Source organism: Dermochelys coriacea, chromosome 15 (genome assembly GCF_009764565.3).
Source record: "Dermochelys coriacea isolate rDerCor1 chromosome 15, rDerCor1.pri.v4, whole genome shotgun sequence".
NCBI classification, from domain to species: Eukaryota; Metazoa; Chordata; order Testudines; family Dermochelyidae; genus Dermochelys; species Dermochelys coriacea.
The window spans coordinates 25,178,890-25,192,751 of record NC_050082.1 but is presented as its reverse complement, the minus strand read 5'-3'; the positions used below and the strand labels follow the sequence as shown (position 1 = coordinate 25,192,751).

Below are 13,862 nucleotides of genomic sequence, written 5' to 3'. Positions count from 1 at the left end.
TTGGAAATCTGTGTGACAGACTTCTGGCCTGAGTCCCAGTAGAGTTGAGTGTCTGTCAAGGCCCCCGGGGCAGACAGGGATCCAGAATTCTCAGACCTGACCACTTTTTCGTTTGGCAGGATCTCATGAAGGGAAACCCTCTTCCTTTATTTTTCCTACCACAGCCAATCAGGTGGCAGTTTTTAACCACCTCTTCCTGGTTTCTCAACAGGAGATGATGAATCAGGCCAGAAATAAAAGCTCTGGTGTTAAACTGGAAGTGAACGAGAGGTGAGTAAAAAGCATCAACTAAGGGAGAGTTAACACTTGTGGAATCTGGAGCTTCTGTTTTTGAGGGGAAGAGCTATTATTGGGGACATAGCTCTCTTTAAATGAAGCCATCTGTGTAGTGGTGTCTCTATTGACAAGCCTGCCTTTCATGTGCCTTGTAGCATCACCACTTCCTGTACAACAGCAATGTTGGATTCTTATGTTCAAGCAAAATGTTACCTCATGCAGAGTATATAAGATGCTGGGCTCAAATGTATTTTACTGCAAAACTACACATACTGTACATCGCTGCATCTGTTTTGAAGCTGTTTTCTGGGGTCCCTCAAACCGGGTTCCCCTTGATCCGGTTTCATTTCCATTTTATTTTAATCACACGGAAGATGTTCCCTGAATCAAACTTGCTAAATATTTTCTCCTTGTTTCCAACAGAATTTTGAACTCCTGCACTGATCTGATGAAGGTCGGTACTTCTGATATTAAACCTATGTTAAAATTCCTGGAAACGTGGTGTAACTTAAAATGGATGGCTGAGCAATTGCTCTTTATAAAATCCTTGTAAAACAATGGTCTGCTTTGATTTGTTTCAGGCAATTAGGCTTCTCGTAATGACATCTACCAACTTACAGAAGGAGATTGTCGAAAGTGGAAGGGTAAGACTCACTTTGGGACCATATAGCCACTCCTCTTTGTGGGTTGACATGAAATACTGGAGGAATTTTTTTCAAAAATTGCTCGACTTGCGCAAACATTAACCAAACGTCACAGTTTCTAAAGCAGACTGTACACCATGAAACGTGGGGTGTTTATTGAAAAAGGCATCCATAACTTGTGCTTTTAAGAGATGTTTGCTCTCATCTTAACAAGCCTGGTCAATGTACAGAGGATGGCGACGACTCAATCTGGTCTATTTTAAACAGAAGTTAAAATTTTCAATCCTGGGGGGGGCCTAGAATTATAGATTTAGGTATTTAAGTTAATGTGACCTGATTTGTCAGAGATGTGGAGTACCTGCAGCTCCCACTGACTTTGGGCACAGCACTTCTGCAAATTGGGCCACTTCTGGGTAGGTGCCTGGATATGGATTTAGGAGCCTCACAGTTTTGGGAAAATTTCACCTGCATGTTCTATGGTTTTGGTCGCATATGTTTGTTTGACCACGATGCCCTGGAGCATGCTGTGTAAGGTGTATTCAAGGGAGCTGAAACTTTGAAGAACAATTTGAAAATGTGACATCTATTTTGATATGTTGATCGCTTATTTAGAAACTGGTGCAAAGTGTGTCCTATTAAATGCAACCTAACATTTTTGTGACAACAGGGGGCAGCAACAACACAAGAATTTTATGCTAAGAACTCCCGTTGGACAGAAGGCTTGATCTCTGCTTCCAAAGCTGTGGGATGGGGAGCCACGCAGCTTGTGTAGGTATCTGCAGTGCCTGTCGGTTTTAAATGGTCATAGATTGGAAAAGTTTCTCATGCACTGCACAGGAGGTTACTCTCAGTATGTGCTGCACTAGGGGTGTACAGAACCTCTGTAGATGCTGTTACCTGTAATCAATGTGAGCTCCGGTTTCCTAGCAACTGAATTTAGAGCTGACCAAAATCGACTATATGCCCTAGGAGCCCAGTTCTCTGTACCCAAGGCCCTCAATCAGTTGAACAGCTAGTATTGTCTCCCTGTCTGCCGCCCCACCTCCCCCTGGTCACTGCCCCCTAATAATACAGATGTTGGATTGTAAGCTTTGTCCCAGGGGAAGGATTTTTGCTTCCTCTTGTTAGCAAATATTGAATACATTTTGGGCGTTACCACAATCAAAACAGTAGTAATAATGTAGGGCTCAGTCCTGCCAGGAGCTGACCTCCCTTCTGACTGGCGTGAACGGTAGGATTGGATCTGTGGGAGAATATTCCACAGCCTAATACATTTCACAGCAAGGAAGTTTCATTTTCTGATAGCCTGAATCCAGGACCACTCTAATCCTCCCCTTCCTCTTGGTTTTTACACCCTTCAAATACTTCTAGACACGGGGGTTTTAGCATGTTTCCTCTATACATGAGCCCTTTCAAAGAAAAGCTTTGCAAGCAATTATTTAAAGCCACATGCAGAGTTAAGGATAAATAGCTTTGCACTTCCCTACTTTAAATTTACATCAGGCTTCTCTAATCAGACTTCACTGTTGATCTATATTCTAGAGAATCTGCAGACAGAGTGGTCCTGCATATGGGCAAATATGAAGAACTGATTGTCTGCTCCCGTGAGATTGCAGCCAGCACAGCCCAGTTGGTGGCTGCATCCAAGGTAACCTTTTGAACAGAAAGAGGTGTAAAGCTGTGACAAGTTTCTCTCTCCTCTGGTGTTGTGGTGGGGGGATCTGCCTCCCTTTCAGAATCAGTGCAGGCTAATTCCTCTTGGAGAAGAATTACTACTTTTCATTTTAATTATGGTTTTTTTAAGTGAGATGTTGAATCCTTCATCTCCAGAAGCGCTGGCCTCTGAAAAGAGGATACAAAACCTTCTTGCCTCTCCTTTTGAGCTGACTCTGTAGCAAGATTTCTGATACCAACACAAAACCCCAGCATAAATAACTGTAGACATCTGTGTTGGAGATTATATATATTCTATTTTCTAAAAAAGAAAAGGAGTACTTGTGGCATCTTAGAGACTAACAAATTTATTTGAGCATAAGCTTATTATGCTCAAATAAATGTGTTAGTCTCTAAGGTGCCACAAGTACTCCTTTTCTTTTTGCGAATACAGACTAACACGGCTGCTCCTCTGAAACATTCCATTTTCTGCCACCTTTCCTATGTATACAGACAAAAGAGGTTTTTAAAGGTTAAAAAATGATTGCTAGATAGATAGATATTGGGTCCTTTTATCTGCGTTGCAACGTTAGTTGATTAAAACTAAAAGTATGTTAAAAGCTTTTTTTATTTTTCACCACTGATGCTTTGTTAGTTCACTTATTTTGGTCACACTGGACAACGAAAATAAAAAGAAAAGGAGTACTTGTGGCACCTTAGAGACTAACAAATTTATTTGAGCATAAGCTTTCGTGAGCTACAGCATCCGATGAAGTGAGCTGTAGCTCACGAAAGCTTATGCTCAAATAAATTTGTTAGTCTCTAAGGTGCCACAAGTACTCCTTTTCTTTTTGCGAATACAGACTAACACGGCTGCTACTCTGAAACCAATGAAAATAAACTAGTCAGTTTCACATTTGCTTCTAGTCCATTTAATCTTCAAGTTCTTATGGACTAGCAGCATGCTGCTGCAGTAATGTTTAAATTTTAAAAATTAAAAAACATTTCTAATAACCTTTTAGAAACAAAACCTAGAGGTTGGGCCTAACCTGCTTGATGCAATGTCTCTTAAAAATAACCAGATTCTTTCAAATAAAAGCAAATGATATCTTGCCCCTTTTCCATTTCTGGAGTTTAGCTGTGTCTCATTTAGCTCTGAGTAGAATCTAAAGAGTTCAGGTTTCCATTCACACAAACCTTTGGAAGCGTGTTTGCATATATACAAAAGACTGACCTCTCTTTGCATTTCCCTTGTAGCTAAGTTTCAGAGTAGCAGCCGTGTTAGTCTGTATTCGCAAAAAGAAAAGGAGTACTTGTGGCACCTTGGAGATTAACAAATTTATTAGAGCATAAGCTTTCGTGAGCTACAGCTCACTTCATCGGATGCATTTGGATGCATCCGATGAAGTGAGCTGTAGCTCACGAAAGCTTATGCTCTAATAAATTTGTTAATCTCCAAGGTGCCACAAGTACTCCTTGTAGCTAAGTAACTCTGAAAGCACCTTGTTGATCTTTGCAGGTGAAAGCCGATAAGAACAGCAGGAACCTGGGCAAGCTCCAGGAGTGCTCACGCCACGTAAATGAAATGGCTGCCAATGTTGTGGCTTCCACTAAGTCCGGACAAGAGCAAATTGAAGACAAAGGTGAGGTGTAAACAGAGCCTTGTATATTTCTGCACTGAAACCCCCCATGACTCTCACACTGAACTTTAAGCTCTCCCAGTGTCAGTACATGTGCACTTCAAATGAGCAGATAATTTATATGCTTTCTGCTGAGCACACATACAGGGTTGTTGGGAGGAGAATAGAGCGATAGATCAGTGTTAAGTGCTGTGGGATTCCCACATTCTGGGGTTTTGGGCTCTTGGCCTGCAGAGCCCTATGCCTCTATTTGGGCTCTGGGAAGCAGAGTCAGTCATTTTTACCACCATCTACACCACTGCTCTTACTATAGCTTCCACAGGGCCATCTTAGGGGCTTTGTCTAGGCACCAGCCGTTCAGGCAGGTCTGAACTACTGACGGTGAATTACAGGACCAAATTGCAATGCAGCCAGGATGAGACGAGTGTCGTTATCCTGCAGTCTCACCCCAACGACCAGCTGTAATTGTTTCTTAAAACTTTTCAGCGATAAACCTTTAAAAGTAATTTTTGTAATAGTTAAGCATTCATTTAATGTGAAATAGTCCATAAGGGGGAGACAATATAGGAAGTGATTTCTAATAACTTCTACAGGGACTAAGAGAAAATTAGCTGTTACAGGATCAAACTTTTCAGTCTTTTCCCGTAAATATTTGGGTCCCTGTTTATAAGGTTTCCAGGGAAGTAGTGTGACAACGGCCATCCTCACTGACACACCGAGAACCGAACAAGGGAACTCCAAAGCTAAAAGAGGTTGATCTAGCTAGAGTTGTCATAGCTCTGCATCTGGGGTTGAGACATACTTGCATCACCTGTGGATTGGGCACAGAGAGAGGGTCAGTAACACACTCACCAGTTGGTTACACTAGCACTTCCCACACCTATTTGAAGTGAGTGTGTGTGAAAGATTATGTATGTCCAGCTGGCTATGTTCTGAATTGTTGTTGGGAGATGATCCTTGTAAGCTACAGGATAAACCTCCCGTCTCTCTCCCTCTCCCCCCACAAGATACTATGGACTTCTCTGGCATGTCGCTAATCAAACTGAAGAAGGAAGAAATGGAGACGCAGGTATGGCACCCCTTGCTGAGAAAAGGCAAACAGGGCTGGGTTCGTTTTACAGTCTAGCAAACGGAGTGCTCCCAGCTGTCCTCTCAGAACTAGTCTCTGAGAATCTCTGGTATGGATTTAAGCAGACAGTGTTGTGTATCCAGTCTCAGCAATAAAACGGAACGGAACTGACCTTGTCCGGTTGTTCCCCAAAGACTTCAGTCTTTTAGAATAGGAGTATATGGCAGACTGTATTAGCCAAGATTGAATTTGGATGGGACACTGAAGCTGCCTAAAATTCAGCTTGTGGTTCAACAGCAGAAATGTCTAACCTCATTGTATGGTGATCCTGGTGCAGAATGGCTGCCACGTTCTACCCCAGCTGTGGCTGCATTTCTGGGGTAGGAGATCCCTATGATACTGTTAAGTGCTTTAGGCCCCATTATAGATCTGAAAAAGAACATAGCCATGATCGAGAGCGTCATAAACCATAATGTGATGGGAGAACGGTCCCCTTCTCTGACTGCTATTGCCTACAACTAGAGGAATCATAGTGGTGTGCACCCAGCAGATTGGGGTTAGAGAATAAAGGGCTTCTTTGTTATGCAGGTGAAGGTGCTGGAACTAGAGAAGAAGCTGGAGAATGAGCGAATTCGTCTTGGCGAGCTGAGGAAGAAGCATTACGCTTTGGCTGGGGTGTACGAAGACCCAGATGAGGGGGAGGGGAAACCAGTTGTGGCTCCAAAGCGGAGCATCTTGAAGAAGCCACCACTGGCTCAGAAACCTGCCTACCCCCTAAAACAGGACTGTGAGGTATTCTCTCTGATGCATTCCCCTTCAGCAGTGCTAACTAAACACCCCTGGTGGTTGCTGTGTCTTATTTATCTTTGTTTGATGGGGAAACTGAGGCACAGCAAAGTGAAGCAACAGGCTTGGGACTACACAGCGAGTCAGTGGCAGAACTGGAATTAGAACATGGGAATTGCCATTCCCAGGGCTGAGCCCAGCCCAACCCCACGTCTGCTGCATGCACTCAGTGTTTGCAGCATGAATAGTCCCCAATGCACTTCAATCAATAAACTGGTGGGATTCATACAAATGAAGGCCGGGGGTGGGGGGGGGGCTGTGTTTCAATTTGGTCACAGTCCTGCCACCCAGCCAGGAATTCTTAAGCAGGGTGGGGGGGAGGGGAGGAATGGAGGAGCCGTGCACCTGTCCTCTGGGGGCTAGGTGGGTCTGAGACATGGAATGAGGTAGGTCCCTGCCCCAAACAACCTACAGTCAAGTTCCAGACAAAGGGTGGGGAGTTCCCCTTGTGATGATGGTGATTGTGGTTCAGAGAATGGGGCAGGAGGGCACTTTGACAGCTTTCACCACTGCTTTGTTGAAAGGACCCAGCTGCGGTGGTTGCTGTTCACTGGTGATGATGATGCCTTTTACCAATGGAATTAATGGTTTTTTTCCACATTGCATTTTTAGCTGGAGCAGCAGCAGGACGGTGTTTTTCAGGCCCACATCGTAAATTTCTAGGGGGATATGGAAGTTGATTCAGCACAAAAGGAAGAGGAGGAGAGGGCTGCTGCATTCACCTTCCAGCCACAGTACACTTAGTCTTGGTGGAGGGGGCTAGGATTCCTGCCCAGCTTGGACTGTGCAGGCACCAGTTCACCCCTCCCAGGGCGTCTAAGAAGTGCTCCACGTACCATGATGTAGGCATTCCAAAGCTGTTCTATCTGTGTTTTAAACAGATCCTACCTGGATTAACCCGAGAAAGCTGGCACGCCCATGTTGTTCGGCTGGTTCTCCTGACGGCCACATGTGAAGAACATGACTTTACACTTCCTTTCTATCACTAGAACAGTTGGGTTACCATTGTTTACTACAGCAAAGCTAACGATACCACATGGCACATCAGTTATACAGAAAGAGATTGGAGCAGCTCTCTTCATTGATTGACATTTTATTTATCAGCAATAGGAATCTTAGTAAATGTAGGTGTGTCTCACTACTGTCGTGCACAAACTTTAAGGAAATGTGAAACATTTTTAAAGTAGGAAGTTGATCTTTTCTTGCAGCCATTTGAGTTAAACAATGTGGCAGGTTGAGAAAGGGTAACTGATGTCTCTCCATGGGTAAGTACTCAAAGGAAGAGGCATAATTTAGTTTTAAACTGTCAATGTTTAGATGTCTTTAAAGGAACAGGGCTCATACATGGGAGAACTAGTTAATATATATGATGGCAATAAGGGTGCAAACTTTTTTTCTTATTAATGGATCAACGTCAGGGGAATAGTTTCACTGTGTTTATAGTTAAGATAATTAAACAATCTTGGTGTACGATAACTATGTAATAATTATTGCTAAAACGTCTACAGCAATAAGAAATTTTGGGGAGATGTTAATTTAAAGAGAGACTGTTGGTTTAAATACTATAAAATTCCTTCCCGAGTTACTAGTAACATTTAGATTTGAGAACACTTTATTTAAATAATGTATTTTTTCCCATTTCTTGCTGTTTTTGGACAATAGTCACTTTCATTGTAGATCTCTTAAGTCCAGTCAGTTTCAGGTCCTAGGTCTCCTGCTCTAGCCCCATGCTGCTCTGGTTGGGAATGTTTTAGACCTACACAGTCTCTCTCTGTCACTAGCAAGCGTAGTATATAGGAATATGTGACTGCTCTTCAGTACAGAATGCTTAGGGAACTGGCTCCAACTCCCACTTCCCATCCTGTTTATTCTCTACTGTGGGGGGCAAAAAGGGCACTGGGCACACTGCCACATCAGGCTTTTAAATTGGAAGTGTGGGTGTCTTCATGCATTGTTTGATCAGCAGCATAGAGCCATGCACCAGCCTTTTTCCCCCTACACCAGTGATTTGGTACTTAACCCTCCTCCGCTGCTGAGAGCGTGGCACAGGCAGTATACTGGTCTGAACGTATACCCCAGGGGGAGCCAGTAGGCAAACCACCAACCAAATCTGGACTGCCAGACACTTTTGAACAGACCTTGAAAATCTTATTTCCTTGTCATGGTTATTGCAGTGTGAAAAAATGTCTCTCTGGAGTCTGGACCTTGACTGTACTTGGACTCCCCCTGCTGTATGTTAGAATGAATTGTCTCACTATCAGAGCTTAAATTCAGCTGGAGCAGAGCAGCTCCTGTAAATATTTTCAGACCCAGCACCTCCCGCAGGGCTCCAGGAAATACTCTATGAGAATTTAAGCCCTGCTCACTGTGCAAAGAGCCCTGTACTCAGCATTTCAAATGTGGATGCACAATTTATGCAGCAATACACCCCAGATTGAAAATGTTGGCTGATACGTCTTCTGAAACCACATTTTGCTTCCGGGGTAGTGATTTTTGTCACTTCAGGATTTCAAATAAGAAATCTGGTACCTTTATTTTCTGACCACTCAGAACCAAGATTTCTGTTAACTGAAGTGATTCCAGGTGGCAACTTAGAGCCTGTCACTGCACCCCTCCCCAGTTAATTGAAGGTATTTCCATGTAGATAACCACACCACAAATCACTTCTAAAGGTAGTACTGACATGTAGTCTACAGCAGTTGCTTGCAATCAACTTTTCAGTGTGAAGACAAGACTACATGATAGATAACTGAAGACTTGTAACTGTTTTTATACTGAAATCTGTTTGTTATATTTTAGTAGCAGGAAAGCTTGGTTTTGTATTCTTTTGTAAATCTCAAACAAGCAATAAAATGTGTTCATGGGTCTAATAGCTTTATTATAAATTGGGGCAGGTAAGGGGAGACAATTTAACAAATAGGCAGTTTCTGCTAATGAGTCAAATTAATGCAGACAATAGCTAAGGTTTGGGTTTTATAATGATTAAGGAAGTGTTCTTGAATGCCAAGTTTTTGTTCACACTTTTCCCCACACTGTTCAATTTTTTTTAGCGTTGGAAATGGAAATTGGCCTTTCTTAATACACCACAGCTGGTTGGGACTTTTTGGTTTGCACAGAAAGACCGCACCTGATCACATGCCCCTAAACAACCACTAATGTTTAGTAAATATTCATATCCCTCAAAATAGGCTAGCACATCCCAGTCCCCCACATAAATATCAGTCTCTTCCTCGCCTTGCCCTAAACTTTTGTCTGGGTGGAGGTGAGGCAGCACTAGGACAGACCAGCTCAGTGATACTTGCTTGAGCTAGCTCATTTCCTTGCTTTTCCTAGCTGGACACATCTCCTTTATGCTTCTGGCTCAGGGACTGAGAGCTTAGGAGCATCTTTGAAGGGCAAATATTTAGGAAGACACAACCAAGGGTTTTCAGGAAATGGAGAGAATATGGTTAAGGGAGAGGGGAAGGGTAGTTGTAGGGAAGAAGAGTTATTGCTGGAAATCTCACATGGAGGGGCTCTCAGCCTGTTCCCTAACATCCCCGTTGATATAAGGGGCACTGGCAACGGGTCACCCCCTCACATTGTAAACAGAGAACTGGTGGGCATCTTTAGGTGAAAGTGAGGCTGCACACAGAGCTCAAAGGGAGACGGCAGCCTGTGGCTTTAGTCCATCTGGCAGCAAGGGACAATATCCTTCCATCTCAGCTGCTAAAGTCAGCAATTAATGAGAATCTTAGGGAAAAACAAACCAACCCTGGGAGACTTGGTCTAAAACTGACCCAGTGTTGCCAGGTTACTGTCATTGTTCTAAAGCATGCCTGAGCAAATAGACACCCCACTGCATACATGCACCTTGCCACATACAGCTAGTACACTCGCACTATTCGTATTTTAGGAGAGGGGGAGAGTAGAGCTGCATTTCTGCAACTATTCAACCAAAACTCTAAATAAATACTAATGGCAGGGTCCATCATTCTGTTAATCTCAGAAAGTTTACACCACTCCCTTATATCATCCCTTCTTATTCTTCCCCCTCTAGAACTGTTTGGCTTATTCAGAGTTAGGAAAAAAGTTCATGCCATCGCTATTTAATAACTACGCACAATGGACCTCGGTCTTTACAGATTCGAAATGTTGCACAATTAAAATCCTCAACCAGTGCTGTCTCATTTGCAAGGAAAACAATGGCAGACGGGAAACAGCTTGCTGAATGCTAAAACAAATTGGTTATATGCAGTGCTGTTGTAGCCATTTTGGTCCCAGGATATCAGAGCTTTGTGTAAGGTCAAAAGCTTCTCTCTCACGTACAGGAGTTGGTCCAATAAAAGATTTTACCTCACCCACCTCGTCTCACAGCAGATTAGTAGCAGGGCCAGGATTAGAACTCAGGCCTTTAGTTTCCAACACCAATACCATGCTTATTCCCTCCATACATTCAAATCCACATGTGTAGCCTGCAACACGGAAGGACCTTAGGAAAAGCAAGTAAACATGCTGGAATTCAGATCATATCCACATCTCAAAATCTGTAATGCAAGGGGCCAGCCTTCAGACTGGCTTGTATAAATTACAAGTTACATTTTTACATCAGTGAAGAAAATGATCAAAGTTCAAGCCATTTAAGAAAACCCTTAAATGGAAAGCCTTTTAGCGCTTATGTCAGGGCTGGACTAGGCTCCAGCAGTTTGGTTACACCACCACTTGTAGAACCAAAATAGTATTAGCTACCATGAGTACTGTTTGGCAAAAAAAGTCTAGTTGAGGTAATGGGACTGACAACTATAACAACCCTGCATATAGACGACTATAACCAGTCCTGTCCGAGGCATTGGTTCCTTTCCTTACCTGTGTCTGCAGGATTTAGCACTGGAAGGCAACCGGAGAGCTATTGCCCCTGGTTTTATTTATTCAAATCATTCACAGAACCCTTCTGCAGGACTGAGATGTATCCTGAAGCCACACATCAGGGATGAAAGCAAGCCAAGGAAAGACTGAAAACACATTCAGAACAGCTTTTGGTTCCTGCAGAACTATCACAAAATTAGATGGATATAACAGAAGTGACTTTGCTTCATGTGTAAGAGGATATTGCACTGTTTCCTCTAATCATCTAAATTATTAATATTTTCACCTGATTAAATTGTAATCCTACTTTTTTCAGGAAAAAAAATAATCACCCAACAAATACTCAAGTCATTAAAGAAGAAATTTGCACAAAGCAGAGCCCACTCTATTCATTTACTGAATGTACTCTTGAAACTGTTAACAATTACAGATCGCCAACTCCAAAGAAAAAGTAACCACCAAAGGAATTTGGTTTATCATTTATTGAAATGTACTAGTGGTCTCTTAACCACTAACAATTCCATTCTTAAACAGCACAAACAAAACCTTTATAGTATTATGTTACATTAGAAACAAATACCACTGTAAGCGTAGTGAGAGTTTAAACCTGCTTAGGGACTCCCGATTTCCAGCTGCCCCGGTCTGATTTCCCTGTATGAAATGCATACAGATTTTGAAATAGGGTTTTTGGTGTTAATCTTGTGTGTCATTTGACAAAGCAAGTAACATGTCTAATGCATCAAGTTATACTGAGTACCCTCCACCCCGCCTGGAAGATTTACATCCTTCCTAACCTCTACATTAAAGTGCGTGTGGAGGGGGGATATTTACATACCAGTTTATTATTTTAATATGCTAAGTAGTGTTGACAGATTAGTCATAATTATAGGGTTCTCGGCACTAAGTCAGGTAAGTCCAATACCTCTTAGCTTTCTTCAGTTTCACTCCATCCTGAATTTCATCCTTTAAGGTCTGAGAAATAATACGTAGTGGACTTGTCACACTATGCACAAAAAGGGGAAGGTAGTTCTTCAGTTTCATAGTAGCTTTCAACATATGTACAACAAGTGCTAATGATTTATTCATAGGAAGAGCAAAGCCAATTAACACAGTGAGTTCCATGATGGAAGTACCTCCAAGGAATAAACACTTTGGCTAATGCAGAACTATAACCACTAACAACTCATCACCATTTGTCTATCCACAGCTCATTTTGCTGAATATTTAAAGAACTACGATAATGTACACAAATGAGATTTTTAAAGAACCCTATGGATAAACATGGCATGTCCATCTTCATTGCTGTAGTACTTTTATAATCATTTTTTATAAACACTAACTACACAGTACAGTAAAGTGAACAAGGTCACTATTTACAAAGTTTCATACAAATGTCAGCAGAAGTAAAAACCATCCAAAACGGGCATTTTAAATGCTACCTACATTCTAAAATCAAGTTACACCTCTCAATTTAAGCTCAGTGCCCACTCTATGTTATAAAGACATTTCATTAACTTAGATTATTTTTAGGAAGTATTTGCCATTTTTAGCAAAAAACATACCACACTGTATATTAAAGAACATTTTGGCAAGTGAATTGAGCCATCCCTTTATATAGGATCCTACTTGCCAATGGTATTTTAATCTCTCATTATAAAGAGTACAGATTAGTATAATTCTAAACAGCCTAACAAACTACTCATTTTTTTAACAAAAATAGTTGGGAGCTGTCACATGGGGATAGGCCTGAAATATCACCTGCATCTCTCATCCCACCTAGACAGATTAATATGGTGTAAACTGGGTTTCTGAAAGCAGGATTCAACTTTCCAAAGCTCTTTTCCTCCTCCCCCCTCAAACACTGCCAACGGTCAAGCATATTAGTAACCACAAACCAGTCTGAACGCACACACTTTATGAAAGAACATTTTCCATGAACAGCTAGAGTTCAGTTACAAGATTGTTACAACTGACTTAATACAAGATTCCTTGACAGTGTATTTAAAAAAAAAATAAATCCATCATCTATTGAGGGCAATTAAGCATACAAATAGCAGATACCGCCCTTTAATCTTCTAGAGTACTAGCTGAAAAATCTTTTATAAAAAAGGATGCCTTTTAGAGCCCTTAATCAAAGGAGTTACACAATGGCCATCGATTTGAAAGGTATGTTCATAGTCTTACTGGCCCAATTGCAAATAGTGATTTTTAAGGCACATCAGCTACATACATATGTGATAATGCATTGTTTTTAGACAGCTAATTGCATCAGCTTAATTTGTATTTAATTTGTACAGTACAGATTTGGTTTTTTAAACAAAGTATCCCTGAATGGTCCTGTCATCGTTATACAAATTACTTTAAAAAGAGGAAAATTTAACAAGTAAAAATATTTTGGACTATTCTTAATAGAAAATTTTACTTGTATTTTACTTGGATTAGAAATAGTCGGGCAATACCACTCCCCCCATGAAGGTAGGTAGATAGTACTCAGTACAAAATTCAGACCACACTTCTTATCCCCTCCATCACTGAACTTTTCTTAGCTCAAAATAAATTGGCACTTGCTAAGTGTGCAATCTACCTGGTTGATTTTACTATCCTTTTCAGAATCTGATTAGGGACATATTTACCACACAAACCCCCTAAACTCCCTGAACACAATCTCTTGTGGCCTAGCTCATTTTCACTGCTGCTTTGTGCTTTGCATTCAGATACTACAATTAACATCCAAATGGCATCACCAAAAAAATTATTTTGAAACATTAGTAGTTCACAATTAACCATGCTTAAAGCCAGGCATAACGGGAACACAATACCAAGAAAAGAATATGCTATGCTATTTTAAATCATTTACGATCAGCAAGAGTATTGAGACACCAAACTTGC

General features: G+C 41.5%; 1 protein-coding gene across 3 annotated transcripts in view; it reads left to right on the top strand.

Moving 5' to 3' along the window:
• Positions 1-8,349, top strand: part of HIP1R (huntingtin interacting protein 1 related) — a 59,329-nt gene extending 50,980 nt beyond the window's left edge. Inside the window, exons 24-32 of one of the 3 annotated variants that reach the window (XM_038373770.2) lie at positions 212-270; positions 700-730; positions 858-920; positions 1,588-1,688; positions 2,463-2,568; positions 4,093-4,216; positions 5,221-5,282; positions 5,871-6,074; positions 7,010-8,349. In XM_038373770.2, the coding sequence (XP_038229698.1) occupies positions 212-270; positions 700-730; positions 858-920; positions 1,588-1,688; positions 2,463-2,568; positions 4,093-4,216; positions 5,221-5,282; positions 5,871-6,074; positions 7,010-7,117 (858 nt within the window). In that variant the 3' untranslated portion in view covers positions 7,118-8,349. Of the gene's footprint in view, positions 1-211; positions 271-699; positions 731-857; positions 921-1,587; positions 1,689-2,462; positions 2,569-4,092; positions 4,217-5,220; positions 5,283-5,870; positions 6,077-6,740 lie in introns of all 3 variants that reach the window. The other 2 variants (XM_038373772.2, XM_043498082.1) reach the window with 2 other exon arrangements.
• Positions 8,350-13,862: the final 5,513 nt, after the last annotated feature.